Source organism: Sinocyclocheilus anshuiensis, unplaced genomic scaffold (genome assembly GCF_001515605.1).
Source record: "Sinocyclocheilus anshuiensis isolate Anshui unplaced genomic scaffold, SAMN03320099.WGS_v1.1 scaffold412, whole genome shotgun sequence".
Classification (NCBI taxonomy): domain Eukaryota; kingdom Metazoa; phylum Chordata; class Actinopteri; order Cypriniformes; family Cyprinidae; genus Sinocyclocheilus; species Sinocyclocheilus anshuiensis.
Window position 1 is genome coordinate 1,535,512 of NW_015558661.1, and position 1,996 is coordinate 1,537,507.

Genomic DNA, 1,996 nt, shown 5'->3' on the forward strand with positions numbered 1-1,996 from the left:
TTTATCTTGGTCTCATCAGACCACAGGACATGGTTCCAGTAATCCTTGTCCTTAGTCTGCTTGTCTTCAGCAAACTGTTTGCGGGCTTTTTTGTGCATCATCTTTAGAAGAGGCTTCCTTCTGGGACGACGTCGTATGGTCTGAGCACTGACAGGCTGAGCCCCCACCCCTTCAACCACTGCAGCAATGCTGGCAGCACTCATACGTCTATTTCCCAAACACAACCTCTGGATATGACGCTGAGCACGTGCACTCAACTTCTTTGGTCGACCATGGCGAGGCCTGTTCTGAGTGGAACCTGTCCTGTTAAACCGCTGTATGGTCTTGGCCACTGTGCTGCAGCTCAGTTTCAGGGTCTTGGCAATCTTCTTATAGCCTTCGCCATCTTTATGTAGAGCAACAATTCTTTTTTTCAGATCCTCAGAGTGTTCTTTGCCATGAGGTGCCATGTTGAACTTCCAGTGACCAGTATGAGAGAGTGAGAGTGATAACACCAAATTTAACACACCTGCTCCCCATTCACACCTGAGACCTTGTAACACTGAGTCACATGACACCGGGGAGAGAAAATGACTAATTGAGCCCAATTTGGACATTTCCACTTAAGGGTGTACTCACTTTTGTGGTCAGCGGTTTAGACATTAATGGCTGTCTGTTGAGTTATTTTGAGGGGACAGCAAATTTACACTGTTATACAAGCTGTACACTCACTACTTTACATTGTAGCAAAGTGTCATTTCTTCAGTGTTGTCACATGAAAAGATATAATAAAATATTTACAAAAATGTGAGGGGTGTACTCACTTCTGTGAGATACTGTATATACAGTGTAACGAAATATGTTCATTTTTTCTGGATGTTTTTTTTTTCTTTCTTTATCTTGGACATCTCATATGTCATCAATTTAGATAGACCCATATATTATCATAAATACCACCCCATTTGGCAGTTTAAGATAGAAGCAGGTAGCGAACAGACACCCGATTGAGCAAAAGGGTTGCCAGATCAAGCACAGGTTAATCCATTAAATAGTGGAGCTGAGAGAGCTGCATTGCCAAATTCTGATTGTGACCATAAGGGTCCGTTTTACAGGGACATCTGCTCATCTTGGAGTCAAGTGGGCCTCAGAGGCTCCGAGTGCCTATTTCAAACAGCTAGATTAACATATCCAACACCAGCCCTGTCTGATTAGTACAAGCAGCACTGAGGCCAGTAGCTAGAATCACAAGCGCTGTAATGGAGCTCTCAGGAAGCCTCAATCACACCTTGGAGAAGGTGACAAAAAGCAGCTCTTTCTGTCTTCCAATTTAACCGACACGTGTATCGCTACGTGATGATGGCTTCTATTTTAAGGATGCCGAAGATTCGTTTCATGAAACCAAAGAGATGCTATGTATTTGTCCATTTCTCTGTGTACTGTTAAGGCTTCTGGGACTGTAAGCTTTGTGGGGATTGAGGCCTAAATTGAGTCCGCATGGAAGGACGGGAGGTTCGTATCAGCGCCCTACGATCTGTGCCATGTGATCGCTCACAGGCCTGCCGTTGCAGATGAGAGAGTACTGCACTGGTGCAGGAATGACTCACTGACAATGCCACAAATCACATTCTTTCTGAATAAATGAGAGCCGCGGCTCAATGGTTCAAGCCTTCGGTGGTTTGATGCACACGCTGATCAAATGCCTCGCTGTCTCTTTTTTGTCATAGGGTATTCGATTCTGCAGGCTATCATGGAAAAGGCAGGCCAGATTGGTTGGCAGGTCAGCGCCATATGTGTCGAGAACTTTAATGATGCCAGTTACCGGCAGCTTCTCGAAGACCTGGACCGCAGGCAGGAAAAGACGTTTGTTATAGACCTGGAGGCAGAGAGACTGAACAACATGCTGGAACAGGTGTGATAAGAGGATGGTTGTCAAGTCAAAAGCAATGCCAAATGCATAAATTATTGTATTAAAAAAATAAAAATAAAAGGCAAATAACATGTAATTGAAATATCATGA

At 44.2% G+C, this 1,996-nt stretch overlaps 1 protein-coding gene across 1 annotated transcript in view; it reads left to right on the top strand.

Moving 5' to 3' along the window:
- Positions 1–1,996, top strand: part of LOC107681140 (glutamate receptor 4-like) — a 105,082-nt gene that overhangs the window by 66,700 nt on the left and 36,386 nt on the right. The window contains exon 4 of the mRNA XM_016477315.1: positions 1,704–1,888. Coding sequence (XP_016332801.1) covers positions 1,704–1,888 — 185 coding nt within the window. The remainder of the gene's footprint in view (positions 1–1,703; positions 1,889–1,996) is intronic.